The sequence below is a fragment of the Pongo pygmaeus genome, chromosome 8 (assembly GCF_028885625.2).
Source record: "Pongo pygmaeus isolate AG05252 chromosome 8, NHGRI_mPonPyg2-v2.0_pri, whole genome shotgun sequence".
NCBI lineage: Eukaryota > Metazoa > Chordata > Mammalia > Primates > Hominidae > Pongo > Pongo pygmaeus.
This window is the reverse complement of record NC_072381.2, coordinates 80,162,479-80,185,079: the sequence shown is the minus strand read 5'-3', so window position 1 is coordinate 80,185,079 and position 22,601 is coordinate 80,162,479. Positions and strand designations below refer to the sequence as shown.

The 22,601-nt window shown below is 38.8% G+C and overlaps 1 protein-coding gene across 3 annotated transcripts in view; it reads left to right on the top strand.

Annotated features, from left to right (window-relative positions):
- Window positions 1-22,601, top strand: part of ZNF365 (zinc finger protein 365) — a 101,317-nt gene that overhangs the window by 20,991 nt on the left and 57,725 nt on the right. The window contains exons 4-5 of one of the 3 annotated variants that reach the window (XM_054436320.2): window positions 3,661-3,698; window positions 4,452-6,384. The exons of 1 other annotated variant lie outside the window; for it this stretch is intronic. In XM_054436320.2, coding sequence (XP_054292295.1) covers window positions 3,661-3,698; window positions 4,452-4,713 — 300 coding nt within the window. In that variant the 3' untranslated portion in view covers window positions 4,714-6,384. Of the gene's footprint in view, window positions 1-3,660; window positions 3,699-4,451; window positions 6,385-22,601 lie in introns of those variants that run through there. One more of the 3 variants, XM_063669932.1, reaches the window with a different exon arrangement.

Genomic DNA, 22,601 nt, shown 5'->3' with positions numbered 1-22,601 from the left:
TGTCCTCGGTGTGGCTGAGGCTTCAGAAGCGTGGGTTTCTGGGCTCTCTATATCTTCACTAAGCTGGGCCAAAGATATTATTCAAAACTTTCTTTGTTAAAAGCATCTGAGTTATTCTTTGTCTCTATAGCCACAGATACCCTGGGCAGATTTGGCACTTTGATGATATCCTGGGCACAGATTTGGCAGTTTGATGATATCAAAGATGTGGCTTCTTATTTTATAGGTGAATGTATATTACAGGCTGAGCATCCCTATTCCAAAAATCTGACACTCTTTTTTTTTTTCGAGGCAGAATTTCACTCTTGTTGCCCAGGCTGGAGTGCAATGGCATGATCATGGCTCATTGCAACCTCTGCCTCCCTGGTTCAAGTGATTCTCCTGCCTCAGCCTCCCAAGTGGCTGGGATTACAGACACCTGCCACCATACCCGGCTAATTTTTTTTTTTTTTTTTTTGTATTTTTAGTAGAGACGGGGGTTTCACCATATGGGCCAGGCTGGTCTTGAACTCCTGACTTCAGGTGATCTGCCCACATCGGCCTCCTTAAGTGCTGGGATTGTAGGTGTGAGCCACTGCGCCAGGCCAAATCTGACATTCTAAATGCTCCAAAATCCAAAACATTTTGAGTGCTCCAGGGTCATGCTCAAAGGAAATGCTCGTTGGAGCATTTCGGTTTTCATATCTCTGTATTAGGGTTGCTGAACTGGTAAGTAGAATGCAAATATTCTGAAATTCTAAATCTGAAGCACTTCTGGTCCCAAGCATTTTGGATAAGAGTTAGTCAAACCTGTACTTAGGTTGGCTTTTAGTACAAGGCTATTTATATTTTTCCAACCTGGGACCTTGATCAAAGGCACTTTTGATCCTCATCTTAACATCCTCCTCTCCCTAATCAAAAAGAAGACAAAAATGTTGGACTAGGAGAAAATGGAAGTAGGTAGATGGGCTAAGTGGGAAAAGGTTTTCCATCTGCCTGACGCCAAAGGGGCCAGGAGGAACAGTGGCCTCTTGTGTTCACGGGGCGGGGCAGAGGAAATTCTGTGGTGGCTGTGATGATAAGCCCCGGCCTCCACCCCAAACCTCATCATTTATAGGATCCTTGGAGGAATTCTAGTCCAGCTATTGATTCCACTTAATTTATTATGTACGTACTTCTTTGTTCTTATATGTATGTACATGAACACATAGTTTTTAAGAATACAGTACAGAGTGAAGGCTTGCTCAGGCTTGGAGTCTGCTAACTTGGATTTGAAGCCCAGCCCGAACACTGGTAAAGCACTGAGGCTTTAAATCAGTTACTTAACTCTGCTGCCTTAGCTTCCATATCTGTAAAATTGGAATGATGATGCTTACCTCCTAGGGCTGCTGTGAGGGTTAATTCTGCCTGTTATGTGGTCAGTATTTGATCTGGTGTGTGACATCTAGACATGCACAATTTATAGTACCTTTATATGTGTGAGCTTCATGACCCATCTTTACTCATCTTTATCATGCGTTTCCCTCTTGGTAAGACACAGTAAAGTCCTTTCATTTCTTGAGGTCCCAGCAGGACCCATTAGTGACATTCATAGTCACTAAAGTTGGAGTTCTAAAAACATTTTGAAGTCAGAGATCACTTTGAATATGTGATAACACTGTTAGCCTTTTTCTCAGGGACAGAAGCATACACACACATGTATTTGTTCTCTCTCTCTCTCTCTCTCAATTTAGCATAAAATTCCAAAGAGCAGTATGTATACAAATGTATGCAACAAATCATTAAACTGCCACTTACATACATACAAACGGTAAAGTGAACACATTTTGTTATGCTCTAATAATTAAAAAAAAATGAGGAAAGATTTAAAGGAAGAAAAACCTTGTTTATTTTTATAATTTATACATTGACTGAAGTTCACTGAAGGAGCCCAGCTGAGAAATACTTATTGGTGATGGTGGGGTAGAGAAAGTTGATGCCAGTGCCTTCGGTTCCCCAGAAGCTACCAGCCTGGTGTTTGCCGGAGCCATCTGTCCCACCTTTTTTGTATGTTGCATAATCTTTGGGACCTCATGTGAGAACGGTGCCTTTTTCTGTTACAATTTACTAATCTGAAGCCAAACCCAGCCTGCATGAGCAGGCTCAAAATATTGCTGAGTTCTGATTGTGTCAAAAGACAGAACACAAGAATCCTATCTTGTCTCCTCATGACATGAGCCTCTTTTTTTTTTAAGGAACCTCATTTGTGGCTTGCTGCAGACGGAATAATGCAGGCAGTGATCCTGTTAGGCTGAGCTTGGGTTTTCAGATTATTTCAGTACAGCAGGGACACATGTCTTGGCCACACTGGCCCAAATACCAAGGTGGCCTTTTCTCCATATTTTATTTATCGTTTCTCTTCTGTTGGTCTGCCTGATAATGTGACACCACTTATTCTAGTGAAAGCCACATGAGGAAGATCAGGATCCGGAGGATGGAAATATACTGCCTATACACTGGATGGTGACATCTCTATCACAAAATGATAATTATCAATTTATTCTGCAGATGAGAATATACCAAGCCCAGCCACAAAAGTGCATGCAGATATTTTATTGCATGAGTTATTAGGAGTGGGAAATCATCTCAATGATAGACAGCCTCAGGGACAGCTGTGGGGTTGTTCTTCATATTCTCTCATTTTAGGAATGATGTATTATAGGCAAGAAAGGTTTTATGTCAATGTTCCCCTTAGTTGATACATTGTGACTGGCCACAGCTATAGATTAGCTGCAAATATAGCCTGAATCAATCAAGAAATCATGGCAGATCATTTCAGGTTTTCACATTTTATGTATTTATTTTATTTCAATGGTTTTGGGGGGAACAGGTGGTGTTTGGTTACATGAATAAATTCTTCAGTGGTGATTTCTGAGATTTTGGTCCACCCATCACGTGAGCAGTGTACATTATACCAATATGTTGTCTTTTATCCGTCACCCCATTCCTTAAAGAACTAAAAGTAGAACTACTGTTCGATCCAGCAATCCCACTACTGGGAATCTAACCAAAGGAAAAGAAGTAAATTATATGAGAAAGACACATGCACACACATGTTTATAGCAGCACAATTTGCAACTGCAAAAATATGGAATCAGCCTAAGTGCCTGTCAGCCAACGAGTGGATAAAGAAAATGTGGTATATGTGAACCATGGAATACTACTCAGCCATAAAATGGAATGAAATAATGGTCTTTGCAGCAACTTGGATGGAGCTGGAGGCCATTATTCTAAGTGAAGTAACTCAGGAATGGAAAACCAAGTATCTTATGTTCTTATTTATAAGTGAGAACTAAGCTATGAGGATGCAAAGGCATTCCAGTATTTGGAAACATATTTCTTCAAATGTTGCTCTACTGGGAGGCTCTTTTGCGTGTTTGAGATTTTTGAGATCTGCTGACATAGACTTCTCAGAAATCTCAGAACAAGTGCCCACAGAGGCTCCTGGAGTAAGCAAGCAAAGGCTGAGCATGAGATGTTCTTGTTCACTGATACAATGGATGGTGCTGCAGGTCATGCTACCAGTAGCAGTCACTGACTCCCTTAATGGGAATGCAGTTTTTAGAAAGTATAAGAAACATTTTAAAAACCAAATCCAGTCCTCAAATGCAGTAACATTTTTTCTTATTTGTTTTCCTTCAGCTTACAGACATCTCCTCAAATAGGAAGCCTAAATGCCTGTATGTATGTATTTTTATACTTGGGCCATTTGATAATGTTTGTATTGTATGTTTTCCTGTTGCATTTTATATGAGATCATATCTATTTTATATGATATCTATATTATAAATGGCTTTGACAGGCTTAAGTGAAAACTGACCTGCATGTATACCTAACTTTGTGAAAAGTTGGTGTGACCTTTCAATATCCTACTAGTCTATTAGTATATGCCACTATGATGGTACTGGAGGAATATTTTTAGAGTATTATATAGTATAACTTTCTCTTATTGAGGTATAGTGTGGTCACAGTAACTCTATAGTACTATTAATGTAGTTCATGTACTACATTGTTTATGTAAATTCATCCTGGCAGTCATATGCTTTACAACATCTATGCAGTGAATTTTTCTGAGTCTGCTAGTCGTCACTTAACAAGTCAAGAGACATGAGTTCTGGTCCCATCTTCTCCATAGACCAACTGTCTGTATTATTCTGGGTAGTCATTAACATTTTCTGTACCTCAGTCTTATCACTGTAAATAGGACTAGTAATATCTCCCTGGGAATTTAGTACCATGTGATCATTTCATGGAGACCACAGGAATTTTTGGAAGAAAAATACTCATATTATGATTTGCCTTTGTGGTAGCCTTATCACCACTGTAGCATGTAGGAGAGATTGTGCCATGAGTAGTTATTCTTTTAAGGTTTTAAAGAAATCTTTCTTTCTGCTCATCTCTTCTCCACTCCCCCTCCACCCAATCCTCTGTAGAAGCCGAGGGCACCCGCATTCGGTGTGTAACCACTCTGATCTCAAGGCCCATTTCCACCCAAAGGGAAGGAACCACCTGAAAAAGGCCAAGGATGACAGAGCCAGCATGCAGCCTGCCAAGGCCATTCACGAACAGGCCGAGTCCTCAAGAGACCTCTGCAGACCTCCGAAGAAAGGGGAGCTCCTGGGGTTTGGCCGCAAAGGCAACATCAGGCCCAAAATGGCTAAAAAAAAGCCAACAGCCATTGTGAACATCATCTAAAAGGGTGGGTGGTGCTGGACCAATCATCGCTGGGCTTTGGGGAACGTTGTTCCAGGGGCCAACAGTAATGTCTTTCTGGAAACATTCCATAGTAAGACACATTGGAAAAGCCAAGGGCATAACACAGGCAAGCACCTCGATTAGCCAGAGCTTAGCAAATGGGAATCTTAGTGAACCAGAATTTTATTAAAGCCCCCTTTTAGAAGCTTGCAAATTACAGAAAGAATAAAAAAAAAAAAATCAATCTTAAAGCTCTAACTTCTAAAGTGACTGGCCCAGTCTCCAGTAATCTTGGCATCTGGGCGTCTGTGCAGTGGTCGTTAATTTTCAGGACCAAGGCCACACAAAATGTCAGGCCTAGGGAGAAAATTCATCTGTGCCCACTGCTCTCCAAAGCGTGAGGCAAGGAATGGGAGTGTAAAGTTCTGTTAATAGCAGTAAAATGAAGATATTTGTGTTTGTGTATAACCTTCCCCTCAGCTAATTTGAAAGCCTACAAAATAAGGATTCCCATTCCCCGAGTATTCTGGTTAATCAAGATTTCAATTTCTGGGTTGCTCGAGGGACTCGTTCAGTCAGACTTCAGTTCTCATTCCGACAGAGTGTCTTTCAGTTTGTTTGTTTGATTGAGGTTTTTTGGTGGCCTAGATGCATGTTTATTCAGATTTTGGTACACCTCTGCCGTCTTCTTTGGCTGAGTATTCTGCACCCACAGACCACGCTGCCAGCCTCTATCTTAATAGCTGCTTCTGTGGATATGGCTGGGGAGCGAAGTAAAACCCTCTTTTGATTAGCACCCAGCATGGGCTCAGCGACTAGGTGGTTGGAATGACAGTGGACTGCACGTTTGGTGCATCGTGACCATCTGGAAGCACTGCGGGTGTCACCAAGCCCTTTCCTAAGACCTGCTTCTCGGACAGTGTCAGTGGCCCTCTCTCTCTTTGCTATGGGCATGACTTTCTCTTCGCTGGCTTAACTTTTCCACTGGGTGGTTCACTTCGCCTCCTGCTGCTTCTGTGCCCTGTTAAGGCTTCAGGTATCTTTCAACCAAGTATCTGGAGTGTTCACTGTATGTTGCATTCTAAAGTAATTTCTGAAATAAACAATGCATGTAGGAGCCAGAATCTGACACTGTCTTCCCCTCCTTCCCTCCCTAAAATGGCTTTTGTTTCCACAAAGAGCTGTTAAGAAGTTCCTGCTGTATGATTTTCCTCAAGAATGAATTTCCATGTTATTTTTTCCTTAAATTTAGCAATATCATCAGGTCTCATGCAGAGTTTATAAGTGCTGACATTCTTCTGAAAACAGGAATAATTTTGTCCACAAATATATACATATATACATATATATAACACATACAAAATATATATGTTAAGTATATTAATAATTTATTTTTAAATACTCATGGAGAAAGTGTGTGTTTGTGGTGGGTGGTTTTTAAACTATATATGTTTGTTCATGTAAACTGAATTCTCTTATTTAAAAAATCAAAACTGTAATGTGATTAACATTGGCAGAATTATGATTGTTATTGCAATAAGCATCAAATTAGCAGCGCATTAAAAATAGGAAATAAAGCAGTTGCTTAAAATGCCAGTCAATTGAAAAGTGTAACTTATCATTATACAAACATTTTGAACCTGTCATAATGAAAATGTTCTTGAATCTTCACTTTGACTTTCGGTTTATGGGGGGTAGATCATTCATGTGATATATAAGCAGCTATCAAGTGGGGAAAAACATTGCTGTGAATATCACTGTTTAGGCTAACATTGTAAAAATTGTAATGTTATAATTATTATTTATTTGGAGAATTAACTTCCCCCTCTAAAGTTATTTATTATTGATGCTTATACCATGATTGCACTTTAGCCTTTTACATACTAAAAACATGACTTGTTAGTTGTATTGCATGCTCTTTGTCCCGTAATGTGTGTGCAATGACAACTTGTTTCTGTTTTATTTAAAGTAACTGACATTTCGGATTTTCATCTAACATACCTAGAGGGCATGGCAACTCTCTTTGACAGTGGTACCCCCATGATCTTCAGAAAGTACCATAATGTCATCCTACTCTACATTTCACAAGACAAATTATTTTGAGATTTATTATATTAAATTTTTTTTTAAGTTCTCACTAAATTTTGACCCCCATATAAACAAATGTGTTATGTATGTTGTGCCTCCTTAGAGACATAAATTTAGTGTCAAAACATGGGAGATGGCTTACACAGAAGCATACTCCACTTAACACACCATGGCCTGAGCTAAGTACCATGTCCTGTTTGTGTCTTATTTTTAAATATTTTCTTTGTCCACATGGGCAGTTGACAGAGTTAAGGCGGTTGCTTTTTTGAAGAAATCGCCAAAGTTTCTGGGAAACTATGTTCAAGGTTAAACTGGAGAGTAGATTTAATTTTATTTGTCTTGTAGGGAAGAAATCTTCCTTTGAACTGTTTTTCTTGCTTTTTCCCTTTTTCTCAAACTAGGTTACAGATTCTTATCTGCAAGGTTCAAGTTGCTTAGACACTGTTTTCCAGTATTCTGCAGGGCCAGTCAGTTGTACAGAAGTTGGAATATTCTGTTCCAGAATTAAAGAAGTTTTTAGATTATGAAATATTATGATAATAAAGCTATATTTCTGACTAATGTGTTGATATGTTTTGTCTAGTTGGAGTGTTTTTTGGGGAGCCAAGTATGTTGATCCACTAACAGGAAACAAAATGGTCCTTCATGAATAAGCTGTTCATCATACATATTATCACCAGGATCTTGTGTACCTATAGGTTTTCTTAACTTAGCTAGATCATTTTTGTTCATCATAATTCCTATATCTAAAGGTTATTTTTACATATGTTCACACTGAGACAGCTTCATTAAAAGCCCATTTGGCACTTTTCCCCATCTTCCTCCACAACCATGAGTAATTTTCCTACACTGTATTTTTAAACTTGTCAGCTCTTAGCAATTCATAAACAGATCTCACAGTATATATCCCAGCCTGTATATGCTATACATCCAAGACATTGCAAAGCCCAGAGAGTGATCAGAATAGATAACAGAGAGAAGTATGTGACTGGTGGAATTAGCCATTGTTCTTTTAAGAACCATGAAGTCAGGAAAATGTAGGGGACTCCATTTGTTTAGGAGCTGTGAGAGTTATTCAGGAGGTGACCTTAGTCTGCACTTACAGTTGACCCTTGAACAGTGCAAGGGTTAGGGACACCGACTCCTGCATAATTCAAAATATATGAGTAACTTTTGACTGCTCAAAAACTTAACTACTGATAGCCTACTGTTGACCAGAAGCCATACTGATAACATAGTTAACACGTATTTTGTATGTTAAATGTATGATCTACTGTATTCTTATAATCAAACTAGAGAAAGAACATGTTAGTAAGAAAATCATAAGGAAGAGAAGATACAGTTATATTCATTAAGTGGAAGTGGATCATCATAGAGGTCTTCATTCTCATTGTCTTCACGTTGGGGGTGCTGAGGAGGAAGAGGAGGAGGAAGGGTGTGTCTTGCTACCTTTGGTGGCAGAAGAAATCAGGATAGAACTGGACCTGCCGGGCGTGGTGGCTCACGCCTGTAATCCCAGCACTTTGGGAGGCCGAGGTGGGCAGATCACGAGGTGAGGAGATCGAGACCATCCTGGCTAACATGGTGAAACCTTGTCTCTACTAAAAATACAAAAAATTAGCCGGGCACAGTGGCGGGCACCTGTAGACCCAGCTACTCGGGAGGCTGAGGCAGCAGAATGGCGTGAACCCGGGAAGCGGAGCTTGCAATGAGCTGAGATCGCGCCACTGCACTCCAGCCTGGGTGACAGAGTGAGACTCCGTCTCAAAAAAAAAGAAAAAAAAAAAAAAGAACTGGACCCACTCAGTTCAAACCTGTATCGTTCAAGAGTCAACTGTAGTTATGTCAAGGTTAATGGGTTCCCCAGGTTACAGTGTTTTTGAGAAATAGCGGTGACATTCCCGATTATCTCAGTTTATTAGAAAATATAAATCCCAGTATCTTGATTCTGCTCAATCTGGATCCTTCAGAAGTGAATTCCAGAGGTGGCATGCCTGCATGATTCCAAAAAGAAGCCCCGGAGCAATTTCAGATGTTTCAATGATGGAGAGCTTTAGAAATTGAATTCCTTTTTGTGGAATTAAGTAAATTTTTTCTTTTGTGTTCCTTTTTTTTGTTCATGTTCTGGGTCAGAACACATCTGAAATTTTCATTTAAGAAAAGAGTATTCGAACTGTAGCACTATGTTAAATTTACTCTGGAGTTTCAGCTATTATTCCAGGATGGAAAAGAGTTTTTCCAGTAGAGGAACCTCACATATAGGCAGGCTAGATTCTCCTTCCCACCCTGTAATGGGGACATTGATACGTTTTGCATATGTGGAGGTAGATGCCTAGGATGGTAAATGAGAACTTTGTTACCAATGTCCTGTGAGAAGAGGAGAGATGATTGCTGCCCTTAAGTACCTGAGGTGTTATCACATAGAAAAATACATATTTTGTGTGGCTGCAAAAGATATTACTGAAATCTGTGAGAGAAAGTTCTGAGGAAGCAGATGTCAAATCACTAAATGTAAAATTTCTAAGCACAACGGAATAGGTCACCTAGTTAAAAAGCGAGCTCCCTGTCTCTGAGCTACTATTTCCTTTGAGTACTACTTTTCTCTTAGCGACTCCTTTTCTCAGCCATTGTTCTTTTAAGAACCATGAAATCAGGAAAATTTAGGGGACTCCATTTGTTTAGGAGCTGGGAGAGTTATTCGAGAGGTGACCTTAGTCTGCCCTTATAGTTGACCCTTGCACAGTGCAAGGGTTAGGGACACCGACTCCTGCGTAATTCAAAATCCATGAGTAACTTTTGATTGGGATTCTACATTGGGTTGGGAATTAGGCTGGGTTCTTCCAAAAATACTTGTACCCTGGGATTCTATTGTTTTATATATATACTGATGTTACATTAATGTAAATGTTGGCCACACAAAACTTAGTATTGACATGGTAACTTGATTTTGGAGATTTTATTTCACTGACTTGGGCTTTGCAAAGTTCGTAAACTTTGTCAAGTTACAAAGATAACACGCACCCATATTTATCCTTACAGAATCCTTTTGAAGCAAGTAGGGCTGAGGAGGTACAATTTTCTACTCATAGCAGGTGGAGAAACAGCAGTTGGGGAAACAGGAGATGTACATCTTGTACTATTACCTCAGCATGATGTGCTTGTTGGAACGGAAGCATCTCATCTCCCTGAATGTGATTTCAGTGTTTAAAGAGAAGGTACATTTTTTGTTACAACATGGCTCCTGAGTGCAAGCCAGGAACCTCATCTGGTGTTCAGTTAAATCAACAGCAGTTCTTTCCAGCACTGGAAGATAAATTGGCAATGTTGGACTTAGAAATTGTGTGTGTCATGTCAGGCTCCAGCATCGTGCCTTCTTCAGGCATTTTCCAGGTAGTTTTGATTATTCTTCAGCTTTTGCCTTTCTTATGAATATACTTAAGATGGTGACATCATCACATTTTGCAATGAGAGGGGGGCTTATGATGGCTTGAAAGGGTTTCCAGGGCCCAGGAACGCCTCTGTGACAGAGCTTGAGTGAGAAAAAGAAATTGTCCTTCTACATCTCAGCCAATGCTCCTTCACCGTGTTCTGCCTCCTCATTGACAAAACTCCAAAAAATGATCCTATATGCATTTGTTGATTACATAAGGTTCTCAGTGTCCTAAAATTCTGTTTAACATTTATGATCAGTTATTGCACCTATGCAAGCCACTGTGGGGTTTATAGACGTTGCCACTCTGTAAGCTCCAGACTCCTGCCACCCCTTAGAGATGAGGACCCCAACTTGCCAAGGAATTTCAAAGTCTCAGATTGAAGTCTGTTAGATTTTAGTGCATATTTCTGTGGACATTTCACATTGGTCGTTTGCTGACTAACAAGTGGCGTTGTTCACTTTGGTTGAGTATATCATAGAGAAACAGAAAGATGGTTTTATATCTCAACCTCTCCTCTTTCCAAGCCCTAATTATTTGTTCAAGAGTGAACCCCACTTCCCCATTCTCAGGAATGTACTTTATTTTTATCTTTAAGTGTGCCTGTAGCTTGAAATTATAGCTAACACTTCTCATGTAGTCCTAAACACAGAGATCTGGTAGAGGGAACCAAGATTCTTAAAGGGTAAGGGATACCCGAGGAGCTTAGAGTGGGTAAGGGCAAATGGAGTGGACACACAGTTAATTATTGGGACGAAGATCAAAGCTTTGAATTTGCCCTGCATGCCCTGGCTGTGGCCTGCCTCTCCACTCCAGCCAGCACCAGACCTCTTGCTCCTTTCCAGCCACTGCCTTCCTTTCAGAGTATTGCAGATACCCTACTTTCTCCACGCACTGCTTCCCTGACATGTTGTGTTTTCTGCCTGGAATGGCCCTCTCTTTCTTTTTCATCTAGTTAATTTCTGTTCAGACTTCAGATTTGAGATCAATTGTCACTTCCCCAAGGCAGCTTCCTAACTCTCAGAATACCATATACCTATTCCTTGTAGAACTGATTCTAGGTGCCCCTTTATAATATTTAATGGTGTGACGACTTGACTCATATCTGTCTTCCCCACTGTCCTGTCGTTTCCATAACAAGGGGTCAAGTCTGTACCTTTTATCCCTAGTATGTCCCCAGTGCCAGATGCAGTACCCAGCATAGGGTGGGTCCTCAGTAAGGTATTTGTGGGAACATCGGTGGCCTCAGATATGCTAAAAAAGAAAACTACAATGAGAAAATGGACTTTCTTCCAGCTGGAGAGGATCAAAGAGGAAGTAGTGTTTGCAGAATGAACAGGATTGGAGTTAGCAAAACAGAGCAGAGCATTTTAGGCAGTCTGAACGTGGTCATGGAGGTAGAAAGCATAGGACAAGTGAGCCCTGGGAAGTAACATAATTTTTCCTTGAATATCCATTTCTTGGCCAGTCAGTCTCCCGTTTTAAGGGTAAGCCCCTCAGGTCTGCAGCTATCCTGTAGTGTTGTATCCCATTGTGAGAGAATTGTATCTACCCTGATGCTCTAGCACCCAGCACTGGGCCTGCCGCTGTGTAGGGATTCAGGAGATCCAGTGAGACAGCATCATTCCTGGAACCTGGGCAGGGGCTCAGCTTGCCAGAGCATCAAGTATCTCCAGCTCTAGGAAGAGAAAAACTACAACGGTATGGAACCAGGCAGAGCATTGGAGCACTCTGCTTCTGCTTCTAAGGGTTCTTCCAGCAAGGGCTGGAGCCCACAAACTGGCTGTCACTCCTCTTATTGAAGCCATTCCTACAAACTTTATAAAATTAATCAGAGAAGCATGGAGGGGAGAAACAAAAATAAACCAACCTGGCAGCACAGTCAGTGTTTGTTATGAGGTCAGCTTGCTCTCCGACCTACTTCCTCATAGTGCTTTGTGGCCTATTGCCCCAGAATCATGCAGACCCTGCTGTAAGACTAAAGCTCCCCTGAACTGCTGTATAGATAACAACTCAAACACTACAAAACGTTAAACTTTTCCTTTGAGATATTCCTTCAGGTCCTGTGTGCCAGTGAAACTACTGACACCTGCTTGCCTGAAGGACCCCACAAGAAGCTGACTCACTAAAGAATGCAGTTCCCACATCGCCTTTACCCTTCTTAGGAAAACTTTTGACTTTTGACCCTCACTGTCCCTGATCCCCTTAAAAACGCCAGCCCAGGAAAAATCAGGGAGATGGATTTGAGGGTCTCCTCTCCTCTCCTCACTCGGTGCCCTGTGATTGTTAAACTCTTTCTCTGCTGCAAACCCTGCTGCCTCAGTGTATTGCACTATTACTGTGTAGAAGGCATATGAACCTGTTGGTCCTAAAGCCTTATCAGTAGGTATTTTAGTACTCTCCTTCTTTTAGCCTGCATCTATGGTAAGATAGAAAATACATGGCATTTCCTTCTGAATCCATGGTAGACATTGCTAATTGGCCAGGGTTATCTTTCCTGATGAACACAGACATAGCCTCAGAATCCTTCTTAACACAGCCTTAACCAGCTGTGGTAGGCAGAATGTCTACCCACTCAAACTTTTGACTTTGGAAGAATCCTTTAAATAATAACTATGTGTTGTTTAAGCCACTAAACTTGTGATAATTTGTTACAGCAGCCATAGAAAATGAGTATACCAGCTAGTCAGCACACAAATCACAATCTATTTGCTCTTCCTCAACAATGGTGCCGTTGAAAGGGCACTGATCTTGGCATCCTGCTTTACAACTTAACATCTGCCTTGACTGTGGGTCCAGTTTCCTCATCTGGAAAATAGATAGAATGATGTCTTGCCTTGGCCATGTGGAAAGCACATGGGAACAACCATGAAGTCTTCTCTCTCCCCTAATAACTTTCTAACCAAGACCTTGAAAATAGAAAAACAAGATTCTTCCCTGTGTACTAAAACAAAAGGCAACGTTTAATGAACTAAAGCAGAAAATCATTAAGTTACATTAAACAGTCTGAATGGTGGTAAAGAACTGACTATAACCTGTTTGAAGATATTAACCTATCTAATAGAAACAGATAGGTATTAACATACCTAAAGAAAGACATCAGACTCTGCCACTTACTAGTTTTATTATCTTGAGAAACTTATTTAATCTATTAGAGCCTCATTGTCTCTCTTTGTATTCAGGATCATGGTGCAGATTCAATAAGATATCCATACAAAGTTTTTAGCATAATACCTGGCACAGAGTCAGTACTTAATATATTTGTTTATTTGAGACTATTGGCTAAATATGGAGACTTAGAAAAGAGAGTGTCAGAAAACAAATACTAACAGCATCTGTTGGGGGATATATGGGCCATTAAATAAGATTCCCCTCCCAAGTTATGAATTAACCTATACTTATTAACACACAAGCCCAATGCCTAGAGACCAAAATATCAGAGCTACTGGCAAGACTAGATTGTAGAACAGCCTTTGGACTCATATCTTGATGCGTTGGTTTTGTACCTTCATGCAATTGCTTTGCTTTGCTTCTTAGCGTCCTATGTTTTTATTCCCCAGCAGGGTCAAGATAGCGCCCCTGGTCTTCTTTTCTTGGTCTTACTTTCTCTACTCCAGCTGTAGTTGACATCTGCTGTTCTTTTTGGCTGTTCGAAATTCAAACCCCCTTCTTGTGTCTGCAGGGAGATTCCTTCCCTAATGGGGTAGGGCCATCTCCTACTTAGAAGCTGAAAATGCCACATGCTCATTTTCCTGGCTTTTCCTGAAACTGTGACTTAGACTCTGCCTATCAGATATGTCCACCCCAAGCTTCAGTCCAAAGGAATTAACTTAAAGAGGTAGGGTGTGTATAAAATCTTGTGTGGTCATGGAAGAGAGTGGAGGCAGCAGCTCCATCCAGTTGCCTGAGGCATTGGCAATGACAGTTCTGACAGCAGAATCCTAGTGTTTTCAGTAGACCAATTCAATGGTATAATTTTGGCACTGTTCCTGGCTGGCTAGCACCTCCACATCTGGTTCTCTGTCCTCCCCAGAGATAATGTGATGTAAGAATGCCATTTTAATGAACTCTTTTCTAACAAATCGCTAGAATCCGTCTCTGCTGCCTGCAACTAAGAACCCTGATGAACAGACCACATCCACTTCAAGTACTTGGGGAAGTGAGGAAACATTTCCCTTTAAGGGTCTGTAGTGCATTCCAGTTGGGCTGTAATGAAGTGGTCATTGATTCTGTGGCACAAAAGGGTTTTTTTGTGTTCTTAGCCCATTTCCTTCTTGTGTTTCAGGGTCAGGTACAGAGTACTGCCTATGCCTAATAGGAGGGAGCTGTTCCTCAAACAGAATAATCAGTTTGGCTCAATAGCTTAAACAAGCCCTGATTTAAGGCCTCACCAGATGGATCTTGTCAGAATCACTAGAGTTAACTAGATATTCATCCATCCAACCAACCAACCATTCACCAATATTTATTTTGGTTCCTGTATAAGCCAGTCATGCAATAGTGGGTACAGGAGATATAGGCTGCCTCATGACCAGATATATATGGGGGTAGCTGGTGAAGTTTTCTGAACCATCAGGGCCAATCCCATCTGAACTATCAGGGCCAATTTCCTCTCTGTGATGGTGTCCACATTACCCTGACTGGCCCTAGTGCATTTATAGCCTTTTAGGATCACAGGATCTCAACAGAATCCCTGACTTAGTCATTCTCTGTCCCATGGCACTATGTATTTTCTCAACAGCACTGACTACTATCTGAAATTATCTTATTTATTGGTTTACTTGTTTATTGTCTTTCCCTTCCTTTTACCTCACGGGACTGCCTTGTTGGTTTTGTTCACTGACTACTACTAAAATCCTGATTAACTAAGCCTTGTTCAAAGAACCAATAAATTGGTTCTGGAGAGAAAATTCTCTTGAGCTGTGATTTGGAGCAGGGCTAAGGGATAGCTACTGTTGACCAGGAGATGACAATGAAAAGACTTTGAGGAATTCCTGCAGTATGTAGAATGTATAGAGGAATCTCTCTCTCTCTTTTTTTTTCCCTTCAACTTTTAAGTTCCAGGGTACATGTGAAGGATTTGTTACATAGGTAAACATGTGCCATGGTGGTTTGCTGCACAGATCAACCCATCACCTTGGTATTATGCCCAGCATCCATTAGCTATTCTTCCTGATGCTCTTCCTCCCTCCCCATAGGCACCTGTGTGTGTAGTTCCCCACCCTATGTCTATGTGTTCATATTGTTCAGCTCTAACTTATAAGTGAGAACATGTGGTGTTTGGTTTTCTGTTCCTGCATTAGTTTGATGAGGATAATGGCTTCCAGCTCCATCCATGTCCCTGTGAAGGACATTATCTCATTCATTTTTATGGCTGTATAGTATTTCACAGTATATATGTACCACATTTTCTTTATCCAGTCTATCACTGATGGGCATTTGGGTTTATTCCATGTCTTTGGTATTTTCATGTCAAATGGTATTTCTGCTTCTAGATGTTCGAGGAATGATCACACTGTCTTCCACAATGGTTGAAATAATTTACACTCCCACCAACAGTGTAAAAGTGTTCCATTTTCTCTACAACCTTGCCAGCATCTGTTGTTTCTGGACATTTTAATAATTTCTATTCTGACTAGCACGAGATGGTGTATCATTGTGGTTTTGATTTGCATTTCTCTAATGATCAGTGATGTTAAGCTTTGTTTCATATGTTTGTCAGTTGCATAAATGTCTTTTTTTGAGAAGTGTCTGTTCATGCCCTTTGCCCACTTTTTGGTGGGATTGTTTGTTTTTATTTTAATTGTAAATTTGTTTAAGTTCCTTGTGGACTCTGGATGTTAGACCTTTGTCAGAGGGATAGATTGCAAAAATTTTCTCCCGTTTCGTAAGTTGTCTGTTCACTCTGATGATAGTTTATTTTGCTGTGCAGAAGCTCTTTAGTTTAATCAGATTCCACATGTCAATTTTTGCTTTTGTTGCAATTGCTTTTGGTGTTTTCATCATGAAATCTGTGCCTGTGTCTATGTCCTAAATGGTATTGCCTAGATTTTCTTCTAGGGTTTTTACAGTTTTGGGTTTTACATTTAAGTCTTTAATCTATCTTGAGTTAATTTTTGTATAAGGTACAAGGAAGGAGTCCAGTTTCAATTTTCTGCATGTGGCTAGCCAGTTCTTCCAGCACTATCTATTAAATAGGGAATCCTTTCCTCATTGCTTGTTTTTGTCAGGTTTGTTGAAGATTCAATGGTTGTAGCTGAGTAGTCTTATTTCTGAGTTCTCTATTCTGTTCCATTGGTCTATGTGTCTGTTTTGTACCAGTACCATGCTGTTTTCATCACTGTAGCCGTGTAGTACAGTTTGAAATTGGGTAGCATGGTGACTCCAGCTTTGTTCTTTTTGCTTAGGATTGTCTTGGCTATTTGGGCTCTTTTCAGGTTTCTGTTTACAGTTTTCTTGAAGGAGGCATTGGTCAGCCACAAATTATTCCCCTTCTACTCAGAACTGGATGTTCCTATCTTGCTTCTTGGATTGACACTTCAATCACATAATTTCCCTGGCTTTTCATTTTGATTTCACCTTTGCATTCTATTTTCTTAGATTGCCCTCAGCGCTGAGATGTGCAAATCTCTTGATTCCTCCCTCAGCACAGGTCCTTACACAGGTCAAGGGTCTTAGGCTTCTACCTGGTCAGATAAAATATTACCAGAAAAAAAAAAACAACAACTATGAAACTAAAACTCAGCATAAGCTGAACACAAAGAAAGCCAAATGCAAGAAATAACTTGGTAAAAGAGTGATTTGTACCCAAGTTAATGTTCTCCTAACAAAAGAAAGGGAAGTACTTTCTCTAGGTATTCATTCTCTGAAGAATGCTTTTCATATGAAATGTTCCCATGTTTTCCTAATACTGAATCTCAAAACCAAATGTCCGATATCTCGAATGGATAGTCTATTTTTCGAATGTCTTGATGACAGAAAATGAGAAAAAAAAAATGGATGGATTAAAGATGTTTGAAAGGTCATGGATCCTTTGCAGCTCAAAATAACTTTTTCTATTCATGTTGAATCTTATTGAGGCAGAGAGAGTTGAGCAGACACATAATTGTAGAACATGAAGTTACAGGTTGAGCCTCCCTTTTCAGAAATGCTTGGGACTAGAAGTGTTTTGGATTTTGGTGTTTTTTTTTTGTTTGTTTGTTTTTACATTTTGGAAAATTTGCATTATACTTACTAGTTGGGCATCCCTAATCAGAAAACTTGAAATCCAAAATACTCCAGTGAGCATTTCATTTGAGTGTCATGTTGGTACTCAAGAAGTTTTAGATTTTGGAGTATTTCAGATTTTAGTATTTTGGATTTGAGATGCTTAACCTGTATTACTATAATTTAATGTACTTCTCCAAACTAATTAAAGGGCCCTTGAAGGCATGTTTCTCGGTAATTCACTAACCCAGAGAATTTCAGATTATTTGAGGTCTAATAGAGATATTTTGTTAGCTAGCATAAGACTTACTGGAAATAATATTAAAATATATATTCCTTTTCAAGAAAAATAACCTCAGGAAGTATACTTACTTTGTTTACCAATGGCCACTTGTGTTGTTCCTAAAAATTTCCAACATTTGTCCTCAATGACTTGAATGTACTTGAACTAAACATGTGATTCTTTCTCCTTATTTTGCGTCATTATAACGTTTGCTCCTGCATCAGCCTAATGCTGATTATTACTGTGCATCTTGTCTGAAGTGTTTGGAGTAGACTACTTTAGTACTTTGTGCCCTAGCAGTCATTTTTTAAAATACCGGTAATGATCCCAGTGGATAAAACATTTAATAGTCTTTCATAAATAGAGCCTGCTATAAAAATGAACAAAATGTCTATTCTCATCAATTTGCTAATGCCATGTTTGGTTCAGCTACAGTTCATTCCTACAGGCTTTACCTCTAAAGGGTTGGCATAGAACATGAGAAGAAATGAAAATCAGCTCATCTAAATAAAAACATTGGGACACTTGCTAATATTCCTCAGATCTCTTTCTCCAACTTAAGCTAGATGTGATTCAACATCCACAGCTCAAATTTTGTTGTTTTATTTTTGCCTTAGAAATGAACAGAACTTAGAGATCTTTAATCTCCTGTCTTTTTTTTTAATACTTGGGGAAACTAAAACATGTTCAATAGAGTGACATTCCAGGAATCACCTAGAGAGTAGCACGGAATACAGCCTGAGTCTCTTAATTTTCTCAAACTTCAAGCTCCTTGACAACAAGTAACAAATTTGCTTTTCTTAAAAAGTCTGACTTTTTGTGTGAAAGGGAAAGGGATATATATGAAAAAGGAAATACATATGTATTTACAAAAGGAAGCAATGAAGTGATAAACTAAAACCTAATAAAAATAGTTAATTCTAAAGGGAGTGAGAGAACAGGAAGGAGGGGAAAAGAATGGAACTAAGACTTTGAATTACCTTGTTTTATGATTTTCATTTTGGACATAATAAACAGTTTAAATGTAGAAAAATTGAAAATATAGAAAAATAACGACAAAAATGCACAAACAACTAAAGGAATAAAAAATAGAATCTAATATATTTACTATCAGGAATAATTTTAAGTGGTCTATCTTATAGTGTTGATATTTGAACATCAAAACGAAAGTCTCAACTCTGGTCAATATTTGTTTTTTTGACAGAAAAAAAGCACATACATTTTGTCAATATTTATATGGTTTGGGGTTCACAAAAAATAGGCTGGTTAGAATTGAATAAGTTGACGCAGGGGCTTATTTACCCTTCTAATGGATAAAAACAGGTTTGGAGTTTTTAAACAAAGTTTATAGGAGGCCATTGTGTGAAATGACCTAACCAGAATGGAGTTTCTGGAGCTAGGTGCCACGTAATCTATCTTTAAAATGACTTCTTTTCAAAAAAAGAAGTGATGTGCAGCAACCAATCAGAAGGGGTGCCTGAGACAGCATAAGGATGTCTCCTCTCCGTTATAGCTTTAGGGAAATTAACTTTGAAATGATTCTAGAAAAAGTCAATTAGATGTTTATAATAAATTTTTCATAATAAAAAAATCAGGCTTCAAGTGATTAGGCAGTATGAAAATACGCGGGCGAAGTAATGGAAGATAAGGGCTATTTTTATTAAAGTCTGTTTAAGCATATTCATCTTGGTATTGGCTCTGTCTTCAGTAAGAATAGTAGCTCTTCTCTCCCTAGTATAAAAGGGGCATCTTCCTCAAAGGGCAATCCATACCTTGCTTTTAGGCAGATAAAGCCTAGAAGAGTAGAGAGCTCTTCCTGCATCTGTTGAGTCTCAATTGCCTTTAGCTCAAAATAATCCTTATGCCAATGTGGTATAATTTTGTGATTACTTATTCTGAACTCTTTCAGTGCAAGCTCAGATAGGCAATAGAAACAAAGAACCTTAAGCAAATAGCCAACAATCTTACTAATATTATACACATCTGAAGAACATTATAAATATACTCTGGAAATTTATTGCCAATATCAACATTGACTTCAAGGTTGCTTTCCTCAAACAATGTGGTCAGTATATCTAATGAAAGGAAATCTAAAAGTAAATGTGTGCATTCTGCTTTGATACAGTCTACTCCTGAAGATAGTGTAACATATGTTACATGGCCCATCTCCAGACCATGTTACTCTTAAAGATGGTACTATGTCCTGGCTTTGATTTTGAGGCTATACAGTTGGATTAATTTTACTATGTTTGCAAACTTAGACAAATTACTTAACTTCTCTGAGCTTCCATTTGCATATGTAAAAACTGCACATAATGATATTTATCAATCTAAAAGGAAGAGGGAGGCTGAGGCAAAACATATAATTTAAAGAGTTTACTTGAGCCAAAGTGAGGACAGCTATCTGGAAGACTTAGATCCAAGTAACCTTGAATATGAGCTCCATTTGGTTTTTGTTACAAGCAGGTATTTAAAGGAAAAAAAAAAAAAAAAAAGGACAGGGTGGGCTTATACAAAGTGGTTTGTCAGGAATTCTCATTGGTTAACAGAGGTAACACTGATTAATGATTGGGTGCACATTGTTAAGCTATTGAGCATGGATTTTAGTGTCTGATGTGACATCATTGTTCAGTTAATTTATAGCTATTTGTAGCAACAGCAAACGTTTTGAAAGATGAATATATGGCTCAAAGTGGGGAGTAGGGTTTTTCTTGTATTATTTATTGTTGTTTTTGGATGAACAAAAGGTCAGAATGTTAAGGTAGTCAAGTTCATCAATAGTTTTTTCCTTTATGCTTAGTGCTTTTTTGTTTTATTCCCTACCCAAGGTCATGGAAATATCCTCATATAATAATTAATATTTTATCATTGAGTATGATCATTATTGTAAGTTTTTGGTATGTATAATTTTTAGGTTATTATAGTTCCTATCAATTCCTGGTTTGCTAAGATGTATCACAAAAATAAGTAAATTTTATGAGATGTTTTCTCCTTTATTGAATGAGATTTTGTTTTATATTTCTCTTTTAAAATCTTAATGTAGTAGACTATGTTAACTTATTTTATAACATTAAATAAACCTGAGTTCTTGGAATAAATCATACTTGGTCATTACATATTACTTTTATATACATTATTGCATTTAGGTTAAAATTAATTGGCCTACAATTTTCCTTTTTTGTACTGACATTGTCTTATTTGGATATCAATGTTAGACTAGAATTTACTATTTCTGAAACAGTTTGTGCAAATTTGAAATTAACTCATAATAAATATTTGCTAGAACATGCTTGTAAAAACATTTGGGACTTTGTTTTCTTTGAACCGGTGATTCAATTTTTTTGTTATTGTTCAGTTTGATGGAGCTTCCACCATCTTTGTAACACCCAGACTTAAGCTTCAATTTAAGTTTGTATTCTTGTAGGTAACTATGTCACAGAAAGAGACAAGAGAATTGCATATAGGATTTTCTCTGTCTTAACTCAGAAATGATTCACATATTTTTTCACATTTTAATTGGCCCACATAACTGCAAAGAAGCTAAGAAATAAAGGAAAGTAAATAGAATACTTAGCAAGCTTTACTGTCTCTGGCAGCCTCGATAAGTTCTTGGCCTGGACTACAGAAGTAATACTTTGATTGATTGCAAGTTGGCAGTGAACTTGAAAATAAAGGGATGACCTACCTTGACTTTCTGTCATCTGGACCTTCCATTGGTTTTGTATGCACCTAATCTCTTCTAGAATGGTTTCTGTTTTTCTTGTTTTCAGGCTTTTTTTTTTTTTTTTTTTCAGACAAGCTCTGTCACTCTGTCACCTAGGCTGGAGTGCAGTGGCCGCCATGCCAGCTCACTGCAACCTCCACCTCCCTGGCTCAAGTGATCCTCCCACCTCAGCCTCCTGAGTAGCTGAGACCAGAGGCACCTGTCACCACACCCCGCTAGTTTTTTATATTTTTGTAGAGATGGTTTTTTGTTTTTTGTTTTTTTAACTGAACACTGACTGATAAAGCATTTTGTACCAGAAGAAGTCCGGAAAACAGACGTCGAAAGATAGAAATGTGGCCTGCTTGGGTTTAGAGACATTGGCAACTGATAGTGGTAGCTCATTGCTTATATTGGAAAAATATGTATTTGTCTATTTTGATTTGATTGTTAATGTCTAAGTCATCAACAATCTTATTGTCATCACCAATTTTCTGAACTGAGCTAGTTCACAAATTGAACAGGTCTTGTGAATGTAGGAGAGTCTAGTCAACTTGATGAAAGATCATACAACACTGGCACAATTATGTACTGCAAATCTGTTACCTGGCCTTTACCAAAAGAATCTGGGGCCATTTACAAGGGTGAATCCACAGTTGATAAAGTAAAATACTCAATGTTTTTAGGGATTACTTCTCATCAGCCTTGAGCTGATGCAAATTCCTCAGGACCATAAATCCTCGATACTCCATTAGTTAGAGGGGGGGCTTTAGAATTCGGGTGATAAAATGAAATGTTAACCCAAGTCCATATCACGTAAAACCAGGAACTCTGCAAAACCACACTGTGCTAATCCCTGAAAGCATGGTTGAAATAGATTTAATTATGTACTGACAGCCTCCCGACATTGGCATGCTCACTATTGAAGTAAAGGCTTTAATGATAGAGATATGCAAGAAGTCCTTGGGATTTCTTTCTCCAAATAGCAAACAATAATTGATACTACATCCCCGAGGTAATTGAAAAGATCAGTGCCACCATCAAAATCTTGAAAGCTGTAGAGCTATTGATTTCTTTCAGGTCAACATTAACTCATCTGTTTGCTCTATGCAGAATACAGATGAATCTGGAATAATGACAGTAGATTATTACAACTATAGTTGTTACAGATGTGAAC